General features: G+C 37.5%; 1 protein-coding gene across 2 annotated transcripts in view; it reads left to right on the top strand.

The window, feature by feature from the left end:
* FAM172A (family with sequence similarity 172 member A) overlaps nucleotides 1-22,000 on the top strand; it is a 245,456-nt gene that overhangs the window by 173,674 nt on the left and 49,782 nt on the right. For both annotated transcript variants that reach the window (XM_005423415.2, XM_031058939.1), the window contains exons 9-10: nucleotides 2,091-2,207; nucleotides 5,312-5,396. In XM_005423415.2, the coding sequence (XP_005423472.1) occupies nucleotides 2,091-2,207; nucleotides 5,312-5,396 (202 nt within the window). The remainder of the gene's footprint in view (nucleotides 1-2,090; nucleotides 2,208-5,311; nucleotides 5,397-22,000) is intronic.

Genomic DNA, 22,000 nt, shown 5'->3' with positions numbered 1-22,000 from the left:
TTGTGACATTTCTGTGTCACTAAAACATGGACATGTTAGACTTCTTGTTTAAGTGATGGTTATACCCTTGATCCTTTCCACACTTGATGTGTTGTTTTTGTCTGTTTCTTTCTAAGTTGGCTCAGAAGGGCATGGATGCCTACCAAAATTTTTTTCTTCTGGGCTGGATGTTAAGAAATCTGTATGTGAAGCTCAGTTAATCCCTTTGATCCCTCTTTGCTTCTGCATCCGTGAGACCTTATCCTAACCCTAGCACTGTGGCTGAGTTATCAAAAAACATCACATTGTCAGCCTCACTCACTTTGCTGATCTTTGTGAAGAGAATACGATTCTGCAGGCATCCACAGAGCTGAATGGCAAACACCAGGAGCATGTTGGGTATTGCATATTATTTCCTATATATCATACATGATCTGAAAAGCAAAGACTGTATGTACTATATGAAGAAAGGTTAGAAAGAAATGGTGATCAATGACTGCCAGTTCTTACATGTGCATAGGGAAATTGAGAATAGCAAACCTGAGCTAGGTCTGGAAAAGAAAAAGGAACTGCACCTTTGTATTTTCTTGTGATTTGAAGAAAAAGGTGATGTTCTAAGATTAACTGGGTGGCTGGTTTTCAAAACAGAAACATGGGACACAGTAGCTTGAGAAAAAAACTGCTTCTCCAAAGCAGAGCATATTTTTTATCTTTGCTGGTCATTAGATGTGCTTCTGAATACCAGCCCTTCATGGAGGAAGTCATGCTGGAATACTCTGAGCTGGTGATGATTTTAAACTTCACCCAGCATGTAATAACTCTGAGTAATTGGTAGGTATGTGGGCTTCAAGGACAGTGATATTTTTGCAGCTCTGCCTGTTTAATCATAGTGTTTTGTGGAAGACAGTGCAGCCAAATGATTGCTAGAATGCAGTACTGGAACAGGAATATTATAAGGTGTGTTTAAAACAGTTATTCAATGTACAGGGTTTAAAGCAAGTTAGATGTGTGTAGCTGACAGGTCTTGTTTTTAGATACTGTCTCTTTCAAAAAACTTTTTTTCTGGTAGGCTTTTGGAGTCATTCTTATGGCAAGGACATGGAACAGTGGGTTCAGAGGTGCAGCCTGTGTGCTGATAAGCAGTTACTAGAGCATGAAGAAAGAATACCTGATTTTAGAAATGTGGCATGTGTTACATTTATACAAAAAGGAAGCTTAAAAAAACATTAACTTTATTGCAGCATACACAGCGATAATGACACCAATTGTGAAATGCTGGTTTTGTAAGTATAATTTATTATGCTTTCTTTGATCCAGTGTTACAAATTAGGATCACTCATGTCAGGAGATTAAAACCTTTTTGTCTGTCTTTGATATCAAACTATTCTTTCCCAGTACCTTTTATCTTGCATAGCAGCGCTGAACTCCACAGCATCTTTGTCAGTTTGCTTGTGTTATTTGCAGCAATCATTTAATTTGTTTTAGAACTGATATTATTTAGTCATAGTGTCATTTGCAACAATAGAGGCTCTTTAATATCCTAAAAATGTTGAGAGGCTTTAGTGTTAGCTGAGTAAGCATATGAATAAGGGAGAAGAGAGAATAATTTTGGGACCATGGTGAGCATGCAAGAAAGCTTAATTGGATAGAAAAAGAAAAAACCTCTACAAGTCGAAGTGAGATTGTACATCAGAAAAACTACTGCAATCTACTGAAAATTAGTAGATGATAGTCAAGAGAACCTTACAGTGAACCACAGGTACCAGCTTCCCTGAAGAACTGAAATAGGAACTTGGAGAAGCTTGTAAAAGGTGTCCTCAGGGAATCTTCCATTTTTTCACTATGATACCTTTAATCCTAGAATTGTCAAGCCACATGGAAAATAATAGGACTGAATAGTTCAGTCAGTCAAAAGTTAGTATTTTTTTTACCAAAAATATTAGGTGTTTCTGTTTTTTCTGGATCTGTTAGGAATTGTATAAACTTTAAACAAGTGAAGTCAAATTACGAATCTGTATTGCTGTTTCTTTTTAAATTTAAGATCATTATCTCTGAGTAAGCAGACTCTGTTCAGTAAAAGGAATTACTTTAAATACCATCTTTTTTAACAGATGATTCAACGAGAGGCAGAAGTAAAGAATAGGGTAACTGCTGTGGCGTTGACAGACTCAGTTCACAATGTGTGGCATCAAGAAGTTGGGAAAACTATTAGAGAATGGATGCGAGAGGTAAGGCCTTTTTTTTTTAAGAATTTGAGTGTGTATGTCTGTATATGGCTGAATAAACGTCTGCGTGTGAAAGACAGCATAATACAGAACAGTGGAAATCATGTATCCGTACCAGCCACTAAAACAATCAAGATTAAAGCCATTTCTGAACTGCCCAGTTAGCAGTCAAAATACTAAGCACCAAGTCCAGTGTTTCTTCCTGATGCACAGCAAAACAGAGGTATACCAAGGCAGCCTATGCAGTGCCTGATACCTGGAGCAAAGTCCTGGGTGCATCCCATGCTGCTGGTTTGATCTAGCAATGGTGGAAAGTCCTCTTTAAGCTCTTCGTTACTAAGTTTGATGATTTGCACAAATGGCAAAATACCCTTTCTCTCAGCAGCTTTTTGATACATAATTACTCCTGTAGGACTTGGAAGCTCTTACACTTAAGTATGAGGTTGCTGAGATTTTAAAAATCGTATTTTAGAGCAAGACCAACTAAACTACTGTTTATGAGTCTCATCCTTGCTAGATCAGGCTCATCTCTGTTTTCTGCATTCCCAGGCAGAACACTAAAACAATAGATGCACAGAGTGAATTCAAACTAGTCACATCCTGAACTTTCTTTTGTACTTGACTTTTTCTCATGGATTTAGTGAAACTTAGTGTATACAGTGCCTATTCCTGACTTTAACTTAAAGTTTTATAGGCCGTGACTGATGGGAATAGAGGATCACCTGGGATGCAGCCTGACAGCTCTGACTTAAGTGTTAAAAATATAAAGAATAGTAACCCCTACAGGCTCTGTCAGAGAAATCCCCATTTTCTTTATGGGAAATCAAAACTTAAAATATGTGTTATGTAGTAAAACTGAAATTTTAAATCCTGTAATTTGAATCTGACAACTCCATTTTTCTTTAAGCATTTAGTCTGAATAAAAAAAGTGCATTACCTTTAATTTCATTTGCAGAAAGTAGATGTTAAAGAATAAGTTAAATGATTAATGGCCTAAAAAGTGGATGGAGTGTCATAACTTACATTAGCATTAAAAATCTCCTATAAGAAGGAAGAATTTTACATATGTGAAATGTGGCTGAGTGGTATTAAGTCTAGCATATCACCTGGATATCTCTTACTTTAATCAGGTTTAAGGCTAGTGGTAAAAGGAATAATAATTAAAATATACACCTAATCACTGCCTGTCTGTAGGGCTAATTGCTGTCATTGAAAGAATGAATTGTTAAAATAAAGTAATTCTTCATTTGAGCTATCTCTCCTGTATCACTGGTGGCCTATTTTTAGTACCTATAGATGTCATGATTTTTGAATTTATTAGGAACTGTGATGAATGATAAAACAAATCATCCATTTACATATCTTGACACTGCTTTCGAGAATACTTATTTCTTACAGGCAAGTGTCACATTGTATATAAAAGATAGTTAATTGTGTGCTAATCTTCTGTATTATCTCCAGCTCTCTGATGTAGTGTTCTATCAGTAGTTAATATTAATTTTACTTATTTCAAATGATTGTAATACTTCATAAAATTCTACTTCTTTTGTAACTTTTACCACCTTACATTTGCAATTTCACATTCAGCTGTTAATTAAAATTACACATGCAAGTCATAAAATTATAATGCTTTACTACTTTAAACCTTAAAACCTTCATGAAATACTTCAATTTTAACAGGTTTTACTAAATATGTTATATTACTGGATAGTGTGTTTGTTTTTTTCTTTTTCCATTGAGTTCAATAGTTTCATTGATCTACTGTTTCTTACAAAAATCTGCCATGCTTTGTGAACTTCACTTTCTAATCTCATACAGCAGCCCTTCCTTTATGTTGTCCCTGCTCTCCCTGGTCCCAGAACAGTAGGGTTGCCTTGACAAATCTATTCAAAAGCCATTCCTCACCCTTTATTGGTGGGGACTGAAGCCTTTGAAATTCTCTCCTCACTGCAACACAGCTGACATCTTCTTCCAGACAGAATGAATTAAGGAAATACAATAAGATACTTGATCTACCAGTCAAGGATCTTTCCACAGTGAAGACGGACTCCATGGTGCACAACTAGGGCAGCAAGCATCTACAAATACACAATACATGCTGTTTACCAGAAGAGAATTTGTCCATTTTTACTATCATGAACTGAAGGTATTATTTCTTTTAGAAAAATCTATTGGGTCTTTCCAAAAGGTTGCTCGTTTTTTTTTTACCTTTTCCACTTAATGAAGTTAATCAGGTTTTCAGAAAGGAAAAACTCGGATTTTTAATAGAGCAAGCAACATGGATCTTGTTGTTCAGCTGGTAATCTCGTTAAAAATATAGTTGCTTTATAATTAAATCTTCAGTTCAGTAGATTTGGTATAGATTCATCATATTTTATTGAAAGTATATAATTTAATACTTCAGTTTGTAGACTACTCTGATTAGATAGCATGTGGAGCAAAACATTTAGAAAATTCATGGTAAATTCATCCTTCTCAGAGGTTCAGGAATGAAAGGTAAATGTAAAGGCTTTGTGAATATAATTCCCCAGAGACCAGTATTTGCCTGTTTTTTAATGTTCACGCACATTCATCTCAGCTATATTTCCAATTATTTGAATATTAATATTCTATCTTGATGGTTTCTGTTTAGTTGTAGTATGTTGTTTCATATTTTCATGAATGTTCCTTCAACAGTGTACTCCATCAAAATACCCTGAAAAATTCTGATTTCTTAATATTAGCAAATGAGCAGGCTCAGTGTTTATACCATACCTGTTTATATCAACACCAGTTTGCAAAATCTTCAAGCTTGTAGTGGGTAGTTCAGGCACTAGTTGGTCCAAGCACCTACTCAAGTCTACTGGTACTCAAAGTAGCACTTAAAAAACATGATACTTCAGCACATTACAAATCTGCTGAATTATGTTCTTACTTAGTATGAAATTACAGTATTTCATCGTCAGTAAGCATAAGTTAGTGTACTGTACTGTCCAGGTGTTATTGTGACTGCTCTGTAAATTAGTTTGAGTATTTTGATGTGATCATTGTCCTCACTTACAACAGCTGTATTTATTTTTGCTCTGAGTTTTTGACTTATCCCAAGAATTGCCTGCCTGCTCTTACAGAACTGCTGTAACTGGGTGTCCAGCTCCGAGCCCCTGGACACGTCGGTGGAGTCCATGCTGCCAGACTGTCCCCGTGTCTCTGCAGGTACATCCATTTGCTTGCAGTAAGCTAGTATACATGTCTATACGCAGAAGCAGCTTGTTCATTTAGAAATGCATTTGGTTCTGACTGCATTTTAACCTTTCTACAGCCAGATGTGGCTGAAAGCATATGGTTTCTGGTATTTTCTTCAGCCCACTTTTTTTTTTTTTTTTTTTTTTTTTTCTTTGTGTGGGATTTAAGTTATCTTGTCTACTTGTTGCTTGAATTTTTCTAGTCTTCCTTTCTGTTCAAGTAATTGATGACATTATATGTAGGAGTCTGAGAAAAATAATAGTGACAACAAGAACTGGGAAATTTATCATAGGTCCTTGAATAAATATCCACCTCTATGTTGGCGACAAGGTTTTAAAGAAGTACATAAATGAAAGTTACAGTTAAAATAAATGAGCCACTTTCCTGAATGCTGATCAACAGAAGTCTAGTTTACACAGCAAATGATTTGCAGCATCCAAGAATGTTGATGTGAGTTTTCTGTTGTTTTGGATATACTCAGCTGTGCTTTTTCATTATTGAATCATAAATTGCAAGGAGCAAATGAAATTATACAGAGACTTTAGTTAAATGTGTGATAATTCCAGAAAGTAGATTTAGTCATCAATGTAAAAGGAAAACCTCCAATCTCTGCAGGAACGTAATCTAAAATACATAAAGCTGTTACTGAACTTTCATGGTTGATTATCAGGTTTCCTTACAGCCATAGGTAGTGTATTTCTGTAGAATATAAAACCAAGTTCAAAGGAAGACGCAGCCTATACAATATTAATTTAAAAGCTGAAACAATATTTGACCTTGCTCTTTGGGATGCAGCAGTTCGTCTGACAAGTTCGTTTCATATCTATCTGCATTTGTGAGGTTGTTAGTGAGACCTAATTGCAGGGGAAACTGAATTTACTACAGGATATTTTTAAGGTTTGGAAAATTTAGCACTACTTTGTTTGAGAGCTCACAACAACGAGAGATTTTGATTTCATTTCTGCTAAGGTTTGGGAATCTCACTATGCAGATCCTCAGCTCTGTACAGACACATGCAATAGAACTGACATTGTTCTTTCATGCTTTGGAAAATGATATATTACTAAAATTTTCATAGAGTCAACGTTCATTTAGCAACTTTTTGCTCTTTTAGGGGAGATTATTGCAGTTTAAAAGAAATATATTGTTCAGGAGTGGAATTCTTTAAAACTATATTCACTTCTAATCTCTGACATCTGTGTTACTCTTGCGAAAGACTGCATGTTATAGTGGTCATTTTAGTCAGGTAAATAAGGACTTGGTTAGCAGCTGGTCAGTATTTACTGTACACTGGCCAACACTGAAAATAGTCCATGACAGCATCTCTTCCCTTTCTTTGTATTCACCTGATATAAAGAAGCGAAAAGGTATTCTGTAAAATAAATCCTAGGTGTTACTTGAAAAGCAACGATGCTTCATTACAGCTGTAAATAATAAGTCTTGATTTTACATTTCTGTTGAAGACGGGTCACAGTGGCCTTAATGTTTCTGCACCACTTAAATGAATTCCTACACTGCACTGAAGTGGTAGAAGAATTAACTTAAATTAGGTAGGATTTTAACCAGTAAAAGTTGGATATTTGTATTTACTGCATACATTGAGATAAATTAAGATCACTAATGTCTTTGATAATGATTTAATGTAATATAACTATTTCCAGGCTAGTTCTTTTTAATATAAATATAGTTTAAAATAGTATAACTTTATGTGACTGCTCCTGAATTATCAGCTTGCTCACATGTTTTTTCTTATATTTCTTATAATTACCTCGCACATAATCAACTGTAAGACATTTACAGAGAACCAAGTCAATAATTTGTAGAGTGTCTTTATATGAGCAACGGTATAAACTTGCATTAGGGTAATATGTAATAAATGTATTAATGATTACTAGACGTAGGGGCATTATTGTTTAATGTGAGAGATTTTATTTCACTCTTTTGAGGAATGCAGTACTGAAAGAGCGAGCCCACACTCAAATCCTGGCAGCATTGCCCTTGGTATTTCAATGAATGACAATGAGAGCAATCAGAACAATGACAGATCTTTTAAAATAAACCCTTTGCAGAAGAAAGATTCACTTCTATGCTTGGAAGCCCATCTTTTATCTCTGTTTACACTGAAAATAAGTTCAGAAATAACTGTCTCTTGGTCACATCTCTTGAGCCAGCTTTTCCAAAAAGGGTCTGATATTCAGCCGTTCAGTATACTGGGTTTTACAGGCAATCGTAGTTAGTGAGCAGTTCCTACTGCAGATTATCTCACAGTCTCTTGCTTGCTTTTGTCTTAAAATCACTAGAGACAAAATAAGTTACCATCAAACTGGAAAAATTACTTGTATTTCAAGATAGAGTTGTTAACGCTTTGGATTAAAGAAATATTAAGGAATTAAAATGATTCCCACAATTGATTCATTTCTTACTTGTTTACAAAAAGGAATGAATACACTTTAAATGTTGAGAGCGTGAGAACAATACAGAAAAAGCAAGCCATAATAAATTCCCTGTCTGTTCTTGTGGCAAAAGGTACTTTGTGGGTCCCACCTTCAGGGTCTTTTATCCATGTCTCAAGGATTGGTTGCCTGGTGGCGTCATAGCTTAATATCTTTTGGCATCTAGTTGGTGACAATGACAATGAGTTCAAGTGCACCCTCAGCAAGTTTGCCAGTGACACCAGCTGGCATACTGGTAGGAAGGGATGTCATCCAGAGGGATTTTGAGAAGTGGGCCTACAGAAGAGAAATGTACCCCATAAAATTCCACAAGTCCTAGTGCAAGGTCCTGCACATGGGTCAGGGCAATCCCAGGCACAAGTACAGTGCGTGCAGGCAGTCAACTGACAGCAGCTCTGAGAAGAAGGATACCCAGTTTTTGGTGGACAAAAAACTAAACATGGCCTGACAGTGTGTATTTCCAGCCCAGAAAGACAATGATATCCTGGGGTACATCAAAAGATGACCAGCAGGTAAAGGTAGTTGGTTCTGCCCCTCAGCTCTGCTTTGGTGAGACCCCATCTGGATGACTGCATCCAGCTCTCGGGAGCTCAGCACAAAATAGATTTAGGCCCACTGGAGCAAGTCCAGAGGAGCCACAAAGATGCTCAGAGGGGTAGAGCACCTCTCCCATGACAACAGAGTGAAGGAATTGTGCAGCCAGGAGAAGAGAATGCTCTGGAGACCTTGGAGCACCTTCCAAGCTTTTTATAAGGGCATGGAGTAATAGGCTTCAAACTGAGAGAGGGCAGGTTTAGGTGAGCAAAGACAGGAAAGAAACTCTTTGCTTTAAGGGTGGTGAGGCACTGGGACAGTTGCCTAGAGAAGTTACAGATGATCCATCCCAGCAAGTGTTCAAAACTAAGTTGTATGTAGTTTTTTGAAAGTTTATGCAAATTCCCCTGATGGGGGTTTGGAACTTCTAAAATTGCTATCTCTTACCCTCTTTAATTTCAGCCATAATTAAGGACTTCTGTTACACTTGAGTTTATCTTCTGTCTCAGTCTTAGCCTACCTTCCTAATGGAATCAAATCAAAATATATCTATTCTGTCTCAGGGGAGATGGATCCATCTAAGACATAAGAAAATCTAGGGTTGAGAAAGATGAAGACTTCAAAGCGGTCTGTACATTAAAGGTCGTCACATAAAAAGGAGTAGGGTTGGGAGTATTTCTGGCTATGAGTCTGGAGTTCAGCTTGGAATTAGACAGAGACAATGGAATAGATGCTTTAATGACAGGTTGCGCTGCATTACTGCTAACTGTAGTTGTAGTTTATGCTGTGTCTGAGACCTTACAACATTTCTCCTAGTTCTGGAGCAGGGAGTTCAGAAGCCCATCTTATTGGAGCAACTACTGGGCGGGAATAGCTGAAAGTGGGGATGGATCTGCGTTCGTCTCGGATGCTGTTCAGGAATTAAATCACTTTGGTTTCAGGATAGTGGCTTGAACTTCACCCCAGGAAAGGTATTGTGGTAAATTTTGCTGGGTAAACATGGCGTTTGTTTTCCTGAATCCTGTTTGTATTCCTTAGCCCATGTCTTTCTGCCAGTGAAAGCTTGTTATTTAAGAGAGATGATTAAATTTCTCAGTATTTTGCCAAAGTGGATGTGCACCAACACTCATTTAAAATAATCAAGTGAAGATGTTGTAACATTAGTAAAAAAATGAATTGCCTAATCAAATCTTTTTAAAGCCTTCCTAGTTGGCCCCCAAAATCGCTAGTTATTCTGTTAACAGTTGCAGCCAGTGTAGTTAAAACATTGTGAAATAAGGAAATTATAACTTAAAAGACAAGCAGTAGAATGAAACACTGATAGTAATCAAGAAAAGTTCTATTAACAGAAGAGCCTAGACTTATATATATGTCTATTTAATAAGAGAAAAAAGTGTAAGAATTAATTCATACAGCTGAATAAAGGCTGGTAGAAGAAAAACTATTTTGGGGGACAGGTATGATGTGTGCTATGGTGCTCTTGAATCTTCAGATAGTATTTTCTGGTACCAAAAATCAAGATTGAACTCTGTATTATATACCAAACACTTAACTACATTTAGGTAAGCCAAGCACAACTTTTTTGTGTGTTTTGTTTTTTGCTTTGAATTTAGAAAATATCATTAATAGCCCTTTGTTTGGGATACAGAGTAGGCAGGGTTGACTGATGAGGTGTTTAAAAATGGTTTATTCCAAAATCAGTCTCATGGAAGGGCAAGACCGTAAGGTTGTTACATCCATTCATGCCATCACATCAGAAGCTGTATGTACATCAGAAGCCATTATAACTTTAGTTACAATGTCTTTTATAAATTTCCTATCCAATCAGCTACTTCCACAAAGCTCACTAGCATCTTCATAAACAAATCATTATTTGCCACATTTTACATTATTTTTCCTCTCTTTTTATCTCATCATATAACTCTACAGAAACTTATTGCTGTATCTTCTATTTTTTACCAATTCTATAACAAATTCTATTGCTAGACTTAGAGATTTTCTATTATCTTGCTTAACATATTTATTCACTTACATCACGCATATTTCTGCTTGCTTTAAACAAACTACAAATCTTTATTCTTACTTTGTGTCTGTTTCACTTTTCTATTCTAAAGCTTCAAGCCTTTTCCAAGGTCTTAGGTCAAACACTGTATCTATCTCTATCTCTGAGCTTGAATGTTCCAGGCCTTGGGAGCTCTCTGTGCTTGTATTTCCCACAGCCCTTCCCTGAGAGAGCAGGTGTGCAGCCTGTGGCCCCACACACAAGTGCACTGATTGATGAGGTAGAGCCCTTCTTGCAAAGTTTGTGTTGATACCCAGGAAACAATGAATTACCCATTGGATAATGGTGGTGGTGGTTTCTGTTGGCTTTGCCTAACAGGTGACTCCTGCCTGCTGTTTTAAGAGTTCAGTTGTGTATTTCCATAGAAAAGCCTGTCTATCTGCAGATGCACCCCATGCTGAGCAGATCCTGCGTTCAAGCAGGAGGGCCCTCCAGAGAGGTCAGATGGACTCTCCAACACCACAGGGTCTGTGTGCAAGGGTAATTGCATTAGTGAGGCTTGTGACAGCTGTAGGGAAGGATCAACTTATTTCTTCCTGCTTTTTTTCCTCAGCTGTATTTGCACCTCACTACAGTTCCACTCTTACACATTTATGTATCTTGCTCATAAAAAACAAGGCAGAAGGAACCATAAACTATATTAAGTGCTGAGACAATACCTGGCTCATACTCTTAGCAGCTTTTAGCCCAGTGTACCAATGCTTCTCTTATTTTTTTTTTTTTTTTTGTTTACTCTAGTCATTTAATGAGGACTGTTCTGGACTATTTTCTGATATCAGTGTTTCATGACCAGGGGTAGGTGCCCAGCAGTACAAGAAATAGGAACAAAACCATGCACTTTTTAGATTAAAGCAATTAAGCAATTATTCCATTCTGTTAAAAATGTTATTTCTGCATTCACTAGTCATTCATGAGTATTAGTAGTACATTAGGCAGGGTTTACTGTAAAGCTCTTTGCATTTTATGTCTTCATGTGCATGTAGTTCTGTCAATAAAAACTTTGGATTTCAGGAGAAAAGATAAAATGCTGAAGTTTTTTTGTCAAGATGGCAGGTTCCTGTGTCTAGCTAGCTGTTAATTTAAGGTATTTGCAATATTAATAAGTGGAGGAGTGCAGGAATCTTCAGTGTGAAGCTTGCTTCATCACCCATGTTAACATTCTCATCTGCTGCCAAAACTGGTCCTGCACTTTCCGGTTTTTTTGTACCTTCCAAGGTACAAGCTCCTGTACCTTGATGGAGACTTGAAATTATTATGGTAGCTTTGAAACATCAGCTTGTCTTAGCTCCAGCTCTGGCGGTTGCTGCGCTAAGTCCTGCTTTAACTTATGTCTTCTTGGCATGGAAGTAAGTAGCTTTTTCCCTATTCCTGATTCTTCAAAGGTGCTCTGCTTTTATACTCCTGCTCAGTCTCAGGTGTTGCAGACAGCTTTTTATTTTACACATTTTTATGTGTAAACCTAGCGGGATGTGGGGTCCTGTGTTGTGCTTAGAGTAGCTTAGCTCTACAGTGCTTTGGAAAGGACAAAGTCTATACAGACCTGTTGAATAATATTGCAGATTCTGATCTGGGGTGCCAGAGACTCAAAAGTGAACATGAAAATGTGAATTGCAAGCATTGACTTGAATTGCCAGATGTTGCTTGTGTCAGGAAGTTCAATAACACTCATTCATTTACTGTTGTACAAAATAGTTACATGTACTTGAGGCAGTACTGATATTGGAGAAACGGTTTCATCAAAAATTATTCTTGCACTCAAACATATCTATTTATCGTTGCAATTTTTAGACTAGAGTGAACTAGTTACTATTGTCCCTAAGGCAGTCTTTGTGGTAATAATGAATAATTTAAAATATTACAGTCAGATATTTCCTATTAAGCATTTGACAGCTATTAGATTATTGTGACTATTGCTTCTGATACTACTCAATGCTGTCTCATTAGTGCCTTATATATCCATATATGTTTGCACATTGGCAGGTGTTACTCCAGTGCATGATTGCAAACTCTCCTAGAGCTCAACACCTGAAAGGAGGTATTACCTGAAAGATGTCCTCCAAAATTCAGTAGCAAAATCTTTATCTGTATTGACATAAAATCCAAAAGACTTTTCACATTTCAGCTTTCATTTTCCATTAGAATTTAGATTCGGATTCGGATTTGGATCTGTTAGAATTTTTCAAAAAGTTCCATTTCAGTAGAAATCTTTCCTTTTTTTCACAAATGTATATAGTTTAGGCTGGGAAGGATATTTAGATCACTTATTGTCCACTTTTAAATACAGGTCTTTAACTTTTGAAGAGATATGATACTGAAATTTGGAACTTTAATTTGGTGAAAATGTTTCTTCCGCTAAGTCATTCAGCCTTGGCTGGAAGAATTCAAGAGATGAGGAATCCATTGCTCCCTTCCCTTTATCATCTGCAAACCGTTAAAAAGATTGGCTCATTTCTGGTTGGGTTTTGTCTGATCTCAGCTTCCAAACATTAGTTCTTGTTGTGCCTTTTCTACACTAAATTAAAGAGCTGTTCAGTGCATTTGCTTTTTGTCCCTGTGAATTACATACTGGCATTGAGCCAACACACCATTTTCTTTTGAGAAATGTAATAGATTGAGTTCTTCAAGTCTCAGTGCAAGTTAATATCTCCAGGTTTCAAATGCTTTCATACATTTCTTTGTAGCATCTCCAGTCATTCAACTTCTTTGAGAGAGACCTGTCTACATCTTACCAATGTAATATTAAATCTTTGCTACCTGATTTTCTCCCATTTCATTAGGCAACAGTTACATTTGACCCTTTTATCACCCTACTGTAAAGAGTCGGTTTAGGAGAAAACTTGCCCTTTCTAGAGCTGCTGCTTTTCATCTCAGTTTTAAACTAGTGCTAGGAAATATTGCAGGTAGCTTTTTTTAAAAAAGTAAATCAAACAAATACACTAACATGAAAAAAAAGAAAGAAGGCCATCACCTTTCTTGTTAATAACCATTCCCTCCATCTTCACATTTACATGAGTTTTACCAGCACCAAATTTGTATATTTTTCCTGTGTGGTTGAATAGCCATAGGACACTCCAGCAATAACACATCCATTCAACAGTGGTTTCTCCATGATAGCTGCATTTGCTGATTACTTAGTCTCTTTCCACTTAGAAATTTGGAATAATACTGACTTTCAACCCTTTCTTACAAGTAAATGATTCTAGAGTTGTTCTATTTGTCCTCTCATGAATTTATGAGACATTGACCAATTTCTGCATAAGCTGAAGTTTTAGTTTAGTAATGAAGTTGTGATTAGGTTCCTTCAACTTTTGTGGTAATAGTTTACAACATAAAGGAAGAAATGAGGAATGTATCTTCCTAGAAAAAAAAACATTTTAATGTCTCTCTTGAAAGATGAAGGGGAGTAACTCACATGCTAGACACAGCACCTAGGATCAAACAAGCTGGCAAAGCAGCAGTTATCACCAGTAGCCGGTGATAACTGTTACAGGTAAGGGCTCCAGTGTAGTGACAGTCTGGAATTTTCATGGGACGCCTGGGAAGAGCAAAATTTAGTTGCTGAAAGCAAAGAGGAGATAGAGCACTTTTAAAAATGCTCGGCAAAGTTGACATAATTTTTCATCCTCCTCAGAATGTTCTTGGAATTAATCAATTGCCTGACAAAAAATTGAGTATACCCTATTTTCATAAAAATCCTTATCAGCTAAACATGCTAATTCATCAAAGTGTGAAACTAAGTTTATTTGTTCAGGAGTTATTTTCCAGTAAGTTGCATTGGCTTGAATTAATTACATTTTTGTACCTTATTTCCTCATTAGGAGATTCCAATATCACAGCATTGTGGATTTTTAGCATGTATTAGCCTCATCCCCCCCCCGCCCAGAGTAGGAGTAAACATTCTTACATTACTTCCTGAGAGGTGCTCATCTTCTTGGTTCTTTCCTTTCTGTTGTGTAATGTCACATCCTCTCTGGGAAGTCTCTTCCAAACTTCTAGTTTTAGTCATCCATTCTTCCTTGGCGCCAGCGTACAACCTCAGGAACAGCTGAGTAAACAACAGTCACCCTCAGAAAAGAGACTTGTTCTTCACGCCCATAGTACTTGGGGTAGGAAATTATGGAATTAGATATTCATTTCTTCTTTATTTGTCTTGTGATTTATGTAAGGCTACCTATGCAAATAATTTTCTCTGAAATTTTGGGTTAGGATTTTCCCATCTTCAATATCTTCCCTGCTATTTTAAGCATTATTTTAAATAAACATCCATAGCTAGTTAGCTGATTTTTGATCCTTGAGTCCAAACTCTGCAAGCCTGCCAATTTAGAAATATTTATCCCTGAGAAGGTATTGATGAGCAGCAAAAAAAAAAGATGTGCTTCATCAAACACTTTTCTTTTTTTTTTTTTACCTGGATTGCCAAGCAAATTGTATTCTATTTGCCATCTGTATGGCAGTTGTCTTCTGTTAAGTGGGCAGTTTTCCTTATCTCTTCCACACCCAATCCCCCTCTGGGGAGCCATCTGAATGTCACTGCATGACTGATAAGAACTATAGCATCCCATTGTGAGATACTCCGCCCAGAGGGAAGAGCCAAGCATTGCTACCCAGATATAATCTTGAGATTCTGGAACATCAGCATGGCTTCTCCACTGGATTTCTCAGAGGAACAGCTGCCTCTTCCACTGGGTCTTCAGAGGGAGACTACATCCTTTTCTACAGGATCCTTGCTCCAACAGAACCACACCTGACACTTCACAAAGACTGCAGCCACATTTCCAATTGGACTGCTACCAGCACCCTGACCAACAGGGCGTCAGGTTGTGTTCTGACTCTGTCAGTGTTGTTTTAGTTTACTGCATTGTTTATTTTATCTTTTTATTTTCTTCCCTAATAAAGAACTGTTGTTCCTGATCCCATATTTTTGCCTGAGAGCCCCTCAATTTCAAATTTATAACAATTCAGAGGGAGGGGGTTTACATTTTTCCTTTTCAGGGGAGGCTCCTGCCTTCCTTAGCAGACACCTGTCTTCCCAAACTTCCCAAGACATTTTTCAAATATGGAACAGAAACATATATTGAACAATTTCATAACTTCTTCTGCATTGTTATTTACAGTTTCACCAGCTCCATCTGCAAATGGATGCATTTTTGCTGTGGATCGCATTTGTTGTTTGTGGATTTTGCTACGTTTACCAGCCATACATTGTTTTTACTCTGATAACTTCAGCTTTCTTTATAATATTTAGCTGATTTTCATTTTTTCTCTATTCCTTAACTGATTTCACTTTTTTGCTAAACCAGGGGAACTAATGCTGTTAGGTGTTCTTTTGTCATCCAACAATTTTCTAAAAATACAATTCATTCATTTATGTTTAAATATCACATATTGATTAAATTTACAAATTTTATTCCTACTTTGAAGAAAAAATACCCTTTTTGAAGCTCCAAACATGTGTGTTGCCGGCAGAGGCTTCTCTCTGTTCAGTCCTACCAATGTCATGAGGTCAAGTTCACAGGCCCCAGGCAGCCAGCCACTTATCTTTATCCAATCAAAACACTGCCCAAAGTAGTAGAGTCATGGAAGGTATTACACATTTTTGTCTATGAGCACTGTTCATTGTTTTTGGGAACTCTTAATATTTGTGACCACCGATGTCCATCTCCTGAAGGTATACCTTTCGGGGTGAAAAAACTCTCCATGCATTGCAGAGGTGTGCCTAGGAAGAAACTTAGCCCATTCACTGTTTTGCCAAAGTTGTCTGTCACAAAGCTCCTCAACAGCATCTTCTCCTGGACTTTTTTCATGTATTAATTTATATGCACAATAGACCCAAGATCAGATTTTATCGTTATTGTTAATAACAGAGCACCACATCCTCATCACTTCTATGCACTTGAATTAGCCTAATAAGGTAAAAAGATAAACCTAGATAATAAGCAACTGTTTAATACTCCGGGCATATAAATTATTTGAACAGCCATCAGTAATGCCAGTTATGTCAAATTGGGCTTGATGGCTGTGGTTAGACAACAATCAAGAATTGGAAAAAATAGCAGCAGCATAACGTTAATTTCATCATTCCTTTTCTTTTTATTTGCTAGATAAATTTATTTGCAACACATGGAGATTAAATTTTTATTATCTTTGCCTTCTTAGCACCCTGCCCTCAGACTGCTAATGTAACAGTTTTCTGACTGTTCCAGCTATCTCTCAGCTGAGAGGATTAGTTTACCAACCTGTGAGATAACCAAAACATGAAAAACATCGAGCTCTAAAATGCCATTTTTAGAGACCCTTTTCACAGTATATTTGCACTTTAAACATCCTCCTATGAAGAAGCATTTGGGAGGCCAAATTTACTGTAGAAAAGACTTGTCATTTTCTGATAACCTACATTGGCAACTAATCTTGTCATGTTGATACACAGGGACAGTTAAGAGACTTGTTTTAAAAGCATTGTGATTATTATATAGTTAATAATAATAACAACAACAATAATAATAATAATAATAATAATAGCAGACAAGTGCTAAGAGTTCAAATGCTGATTGGTTACACAGATAGTGTTAAGGACAAGGCTAATTTAAGCAGTCATATTATATTCCTATATTACAACATGCAAACCATACCCTATGAAATAATTATTTGTCATATGTATCTTAATAGTATGAATTATGTGTTCCAATGAATACTTTAATTTAATGAACAACATTCAATAAGCAGCATTTTTAGTCTATATTCCAATTCTTATGCGAAAGACATTTCCCCACACATTGTTTTATTTCAGATAGGTTTGCAAGATGTACCTTAACATACAGCAGCTTAACAGAGAAATAATCTACATGATTAAGAGAGTAAACCATTTTAGATTATATTCATTGCCACTGCTGTGGTACAGTAGTCAGTTTGAAGACAAATGTCATGTACTTCTAAACAAACACTGTTAAGTGTCCATCAGTGCTTTTTAGAACAAGACTTATGCAAATGAGGCAATGTATATAAAAGTTCTTACTACTTCACCTGAGATTTTTGTTAATATACTGTTTGACATTATACATGTTACAAAAGGCACACCATAGAATTCATAGTACACATAAATAAACCCCACATGTATTTGAAATCTGAAGGCCAATTTTGACTCTTAAAGACTTACATGATGATCTGCTTGAGTCTGGCAGACCTTAGCTCTGATTTTGCCTTTCAGGACAAGGCAGGTCATCTTTTATTACCATCTTTGCCTCCAGACGATCAGTGCTATTATGTCATAGTTTAAACTATATACTGAACTGGGTATTAAACTGGAAGGGCTTTGCTGTCTTCTCCAACAGGATTTTTCCACTGTAGCTGTGCATGCAACAGAAACAAATGAGAACGTAAACATATCTCAGAACACTTGTGCCACAGAAGCAGACATCACTTTTTGATTTTAGAGAAATTGAACTTCAAGGATTCATCCTTACTCTGAGTAATTACATTTGAATGCTTGCTGTTTGGTTAATTTGGGGACTGAGTTCTAGACATCTGTTTGTTCAACTTGGTCCATTCAATGAAATCTGTTCCCTTTTCCACAAAGGAAACCTCCCATAAAATCCCATCAGATTAAACGTATGTAAGATAATGGCTGAAGTACAGTGTCCAGCAGTACCATGCTGGACACTGATAACAGTATGTGTCAGAGCTGTGACATAGGATTTGGATCATTTCAGGAGTATTCTGGATGTTTATGATTTTGACAGTTTCCTACTACTGACTGCACAAATTACAAATTCAGCACGGCTTATGAATCTTGGGGATTCCTTGTGGCTGCTAGGCACCTAGATTATCTGCCACTGAAGATTCCCAGTGGTTTTGTTGGCTCTCTCTTCAGTTCTTGTCCCAACAGACCACTACTTTAAACCAAATGCCAAGTGTAAGCTAATGTGTTTTAAGAGTGCTCTTTTCCTCTTCTGTTAATAGCCCTGGATGAAACTTACTAAACATTTGTGTCATCCTCTGTCTGATACCATTTTCTCCTTAATCTTGAAGTACTCACCTCCCCTCTTCCAGGAAATTATCAGCTTCCCATAAAGATCTGACATCTGTCTGCCTGTGCAGAGGAATGGGTGAAGCAATCTGAAAGAACACAAGAGGAACACTGCACTGTTGACTGGCAATTGGTCACCTTCCTTTGAGATGGTGGTTTGAGACCCCACAACTTAACAGAAAAGACTCCACATGGGAACTGAAGCTGGTTGCTACTTCTAGTGTCAGTGGCCTGACCACTGCACTCTCTTATAGGTGAAGGCTCTCCCTTCCTCATCCATCTTAAAAAAGGAGTGGATTTCCACCTGTTTTTTTAAGGAACAACATTCATTGCTTCCCAGCTGCAACATTCATGACATTTTTAGTTTCCATTACTTTAATCAGTTAGTCTTTCCTAGCTGTTTATTTTTACCAATGCCTTTGTAAATGCCGTGCATTTTTTGAAAAAGTAGATCGTGGGATGGAGAAGCCTCACAGGTGGAGAGGCAAGGTGTTCATTCAAGCTAACAGTAGGATTTCTGGTACACTAAGCAGAGGAGGAGTTGGTGACAGATTAAAGGACAACCAAAATACTGTTTTTCCTTTCCTGTTATCTCTGGCTGACAAGAAAGAGAGACCACAAACACCCAGTGAAGATGGCACCAAAATGTGATGGACTTCCCACCAGCCAAATGCCACAGGTTGTTCTCATTGAGCCAACCAAGCAAGAACATGCCTTAAACAAGGAAATTAGATGCAAAGTGGTTGTTAACACCAGTATACCCAGCCTGTAAGAAATGTGGGTTAACTGGAAAACAGATACCACCCGGGAATCTATCATGTTGCCTGATGTCAGTAGAAAATGCACGCACATAATCTTGGGAATGTCAGCTCCCCATACCTCTTTCTATCCTTGTAGACGATGTCTTTCTTCCAAAGCAGCTCAGAGCTCAGCAGAGAAGTGAGGACTTTTTCTCTTATTTTGTGGGTTGATCATAAAGTTTGTGTTTTTTAAAGTTTTAGAAATTCCAGGTGAAATAGAAATATGAGCATTTGTATCACTTGCTGTCATACTGTCTCACTTTAGGAGAACTCTGCTACACAATACAGGCAAGTCCTGGTTTCTACCAATTTGTGTCTTCACTTGGAACAACATTTTTATCTATATGGTTTTAGCTGTACTCACAGCTCATAGTTTGCATCTGCAGTGCAGGTAAATAATGTTATCTTGGTAACAGAGGTACAGTCACACCCAGGTGAATTGATTTGTCATCATCCAAAGCTATTATCAACCGTGTAAAATTCATTCTTTGTAGAAATGAGAAAGTAGAAATTGATTTTGAATAGTTATTCTTTCCATACACAGGCTCCTTCATATTTTGTTAATGCTGGTATGGCTTTTCTGTGCTACATGTCTTTTTCTAAACTTTTTCTCTGATTTCATGCCTGACTTTTTGATCTACTAAATGATTTACTGAAGCTCTACAAGTGATATTTCATTCGCCAGGGAGACTGAGCTGAGTCCTGTCCCCAGATTCGATACAATATTGTGTTAGAATTAATATGGATATTGATGCAAAATTAATGCAAATAGACTCAACATCTAATCCCACACTCCCTCACTCAAGTTCACTGGCAGCAACAGCAAGTTAGTTCTTTGATTTCAGTGCTGGATATGCAACATTTATGAGAGGTTGCCCTTTACAGCTTTACTTTGGTTAGCGTTACTCCAGTGCACGTTAAACAGTTTTTGGAACTGAATTTTTTCCAACACTGTTGTCAGACCCAACTTAGACAAACCAGAGTTTGAGCTTTGGCATATCTAGTGGTTTACCCCAGTAAAAGCTACACCACCAGCTTCCTGAAGGTGCAGAATGTAATTAGCATTTTGCCAGTTGTACCGGTACAGGACCATGCAGGACACTGCTCACAGTTGTAAGTGCCTATGATGTGCAGCACAGCACTGGACTATTTCGCCTCTCACTTCTACTATATATGTCTGCAGAGTCTGGCTTGAGTGCACTGTTAGAATGTAATTGGTATAACTAACAACTAATATGAAAGAGCAGGATAGAAGTCATCACCAGACTTCAAAGGTTTTAATAGATTGGTGGGCAATCTTTCCCCTCACATTGTCTGTTGTTCTGTCTTCTGAGAATGGCTGAAACCTTCAGTGACCTCTAACATTGACATGTTAGTCTCCTGCACTTTACTGCTCACATATAATTTTCTTTTATTTCTGTCTATTTAGACAGGTATGGTCTTTCTGGTCATAAAATCACAGGCTCATTAAGTGGTTTGCATTGCGAAGGACCTTAAACATCAGGTAGTTCCTGCCACTCACCATGGGCAGGGACAGGTGTGTCCCTTTTCCATTCAAATATGTGTGCCCAGGTAAACAGCTTTTTGATGAGTAATAAAGACTGTTTAAATAATTTTAATCCTCTTGCCCCACTAGCTTCATGGAAAGCGGTTGTTTTGATATACTTTCTGATGTAGATTGTGTAGGACATTTGAGGCATTGGCTTAGCTGTTAAAATAAATTGGACATTGTACAACCATTTTCAAAAGATAAGGCTTTTCTGAGTTGCTTTCTTAAACCTGACTGTCCAAACATAGTTTGGTTTATGTTTTCACTGAACATGAATGCTCATACTGTTCCAAGTGTGCAATTCAGTGACAGTCTACATTATGGGGAAAAATCAATAGATATTCCCCTGTGGTTTTTTGGTGGGTGAGACAAATATCCATCAAGAAAACTTGCCTGTTCCTGATGGGCTTGATTTTCTTCCCCTTGGACTCAGCATCAATCCCATCAATCCCAATGTGCATGGCTGAGCAATAGTAGAGCCTCTTCCCCAGGCATCATGCAGTCACTTCTCCTGAAGCAGTGGGCAGACCACAGGAGGGTTATTTCCTCCTTACCACCTCATGGATACTTTGTCTCAGGAGAGCTGTGGCAGCTGTTTTGTGTGAACAGGAGACAAGCAGCCCACCCTGGGTACACCAGCAGAGATGAGTCTCTGGCTTACAGTCTCAGCCCTTTGCTGCTCCAGCATCCCACCCTGTGGTCCCGCATGGTGTCTGAGCACTGTAGATCTGGGGAGGAAGATGCTCAGAAGCATTTCAGCAATGCAAAATGACATGCAGCAATCTGCTTGTCTCCACCAAATCGAGCATGGGTGTAATTATCCTTTTAACCAAGACACTTTAAAATAGGCCAGGAGTGACTGAGAGGGAGTGAGAGCAGTCCAATGATAGATTTAAAGTTCAACAGAGGAAAAAAAAAATCATACAAGGATTTTACAAGCAATGACACTTGGACGGTATTTGGGAAATCTTTTTCTTTCAAGACTATCTTGCGATTTACTATGGGAGTAGCACATCAAAGCTGCACTGACTTCAAAGCTTAGAACCACTTACAGCTTCCAGCTATTACTAAAACCTACCACTTCACCCTGCCAGCAGCTCATCTCAGCTGCCTCTTTAAGTTACACCCATCTACTTCCTGCCTTCTGATTTTG

The sequence above is a fragment of the Geospiza fortis genome, unplaced genomic scaffold (genome assembly GCF_000277835.1).
Source record: "Geospiza fortis unplaced genomic scaffold, GeoFor_1.0 scaffold279, whole genome shotgun sequence".
NCBI lineage: Eukaryota > Metazoa > Chordata > Aves > Passeriformes > Thraupidae > Geospiza > Geospiza fortis.
Note: the sequence above shows the minus strand (reverse complement) of the source record. Positions and strands in the feature narration are given on the sequence as shown.